The sequence below is a fragment of the Atta colombica genome, unplaced genomic scaffold (assembly GCF_001594045.1).
Source record: "Atta colombica isolate Treedump-2 unplaced genomic scaffold, Acol1.0 scaffold126, whole genome shotgun sequence".
Taxonomy (NCBI): Eukaryota; Metazoa; Arthropoda; class Insecta; order Hymenoptera; family Formicidae; genus Atta; species Atta colombica.
In genome coordinates, this window is record NW_017259213.1 from 5,138,153 (window position 1) to 5,139,291 (window position 1,139).

At 34.6% G+C, this 1,139-nt stretch overlaps 1 protein-coding gene across 7 annotated transcripts in view; it reads right to left on the minus strand.

Moving 5' to 3' along the window:
• Nucleotides 1-1,139, minus strand: part of LOC108684094 (ubiquitin-protein ligase E3A) — a 7,079-nt gene that overhangs the window by 1,472 nt on the left and 4,468 nt on the right. For all 7 annotated transcript variants that reach the window (XM_018188183.1, XM_018188181.1, XM_018188180.1 and 4 more), the window contains exons 9-11: nucleotides 689-966; nucleotides 399-615; nucleotides 88-323 (exon numbers count right to left, since the gene is read on the minus strand). In XM_018188183.1, the coding sequence (XP_018043672.1) occupies nucleotides 88-323; nucleotides 399-615; nucleotides 689-966 (731 nt within the window). The remainder of the gene's footprint in view (nucleotides 1-87; nucleotides 324-398; nucleotides 616-688; nucleotides 967-1,139) is intronic.

Below are 1,139 nucleotides of genomic sequence, written 5' to 3' on the forward strand. Positions count from 1 at the left end.
TATATATATATATATACACACACATACCTATATATATATATATATATATATATTAGTAAAATATGATCAGCATAATATAAATATTACCTGTCAGAATCAGGGCCATGTCGGGCAATGACCATCTTCAGTCTCGAAAGACCGCCGACAGGTACTCGATCGCTACCCGTAGTGAATTGAAGAAGTCTTCGTTGACTTTCTGGTGGTAAGGAATGCGCTACACGCCAAAAGTTACGTACCGCTTTGCTATCCACGGTATAGCCACCTTCGTACTCCGTAGCTGCTTCCAGCTCAGCAAAATCAAATATTTTGCTTCCACAAACGAGCTACGCGTATGTTGAATAATTTCATTAAAATAAATTTGATATAACGTATTCTTTACGCCATATCAACGATTGTACCTGCTCAATCTCTTCAGGTCTAAAGAGTAATGCGAGCGGACTCTCGTCTGAAACCATTTGGAAGCCACGTCTGAAAGCGTTGAATTGTCTCTCCACGGATTTGTTAAGCAAGAAATCCGCATAGAGATCAACAAATTCCTTTTTGTTTTCCTGCGTGACATACAGCTCATCACCATTCTCTTTGAGCTCATGGAACGATAATGATCCAAACACGTCTCTATAGAAAAGATGCAATGAGAAAATACAATAAAATTTTTATCGGCATGATAACTAACTTATCGAAAACATACCTGTAACTCACTCGGAAAGTTTGCATAAATGTCTCCGGCATGTCATCTCTTGTATACTCTATTAATTCTTTCATTGTTCGATACAATGTTGGACTCCAATCCTCCAAATCTGGAAAACCGCCTTTCCTACCTAATAATTTTCTATAGACCACCATTGGAAAACGTACATCCAAAATTACATTGTTATAAATTGCTAAACCAATAACGATGCCTATTAATGTGAACTGTGCGTCACTCTCAAATGATGTTGGATTAAACCATGTCATTTGCGTATCTTCCTAAAATAAAATAATATCTTATAAAAACTAAATTATGAACATATAAAAAGAAGTATTAAGGGGATCTTAAAGTCTGTATAACTAAACCATATAATTTTTTATAACAATTACTTTTTTCCTCTCTTTTACTGATTTAAAAATTCTTTTCCAGAATTAAAGTATATATATATATA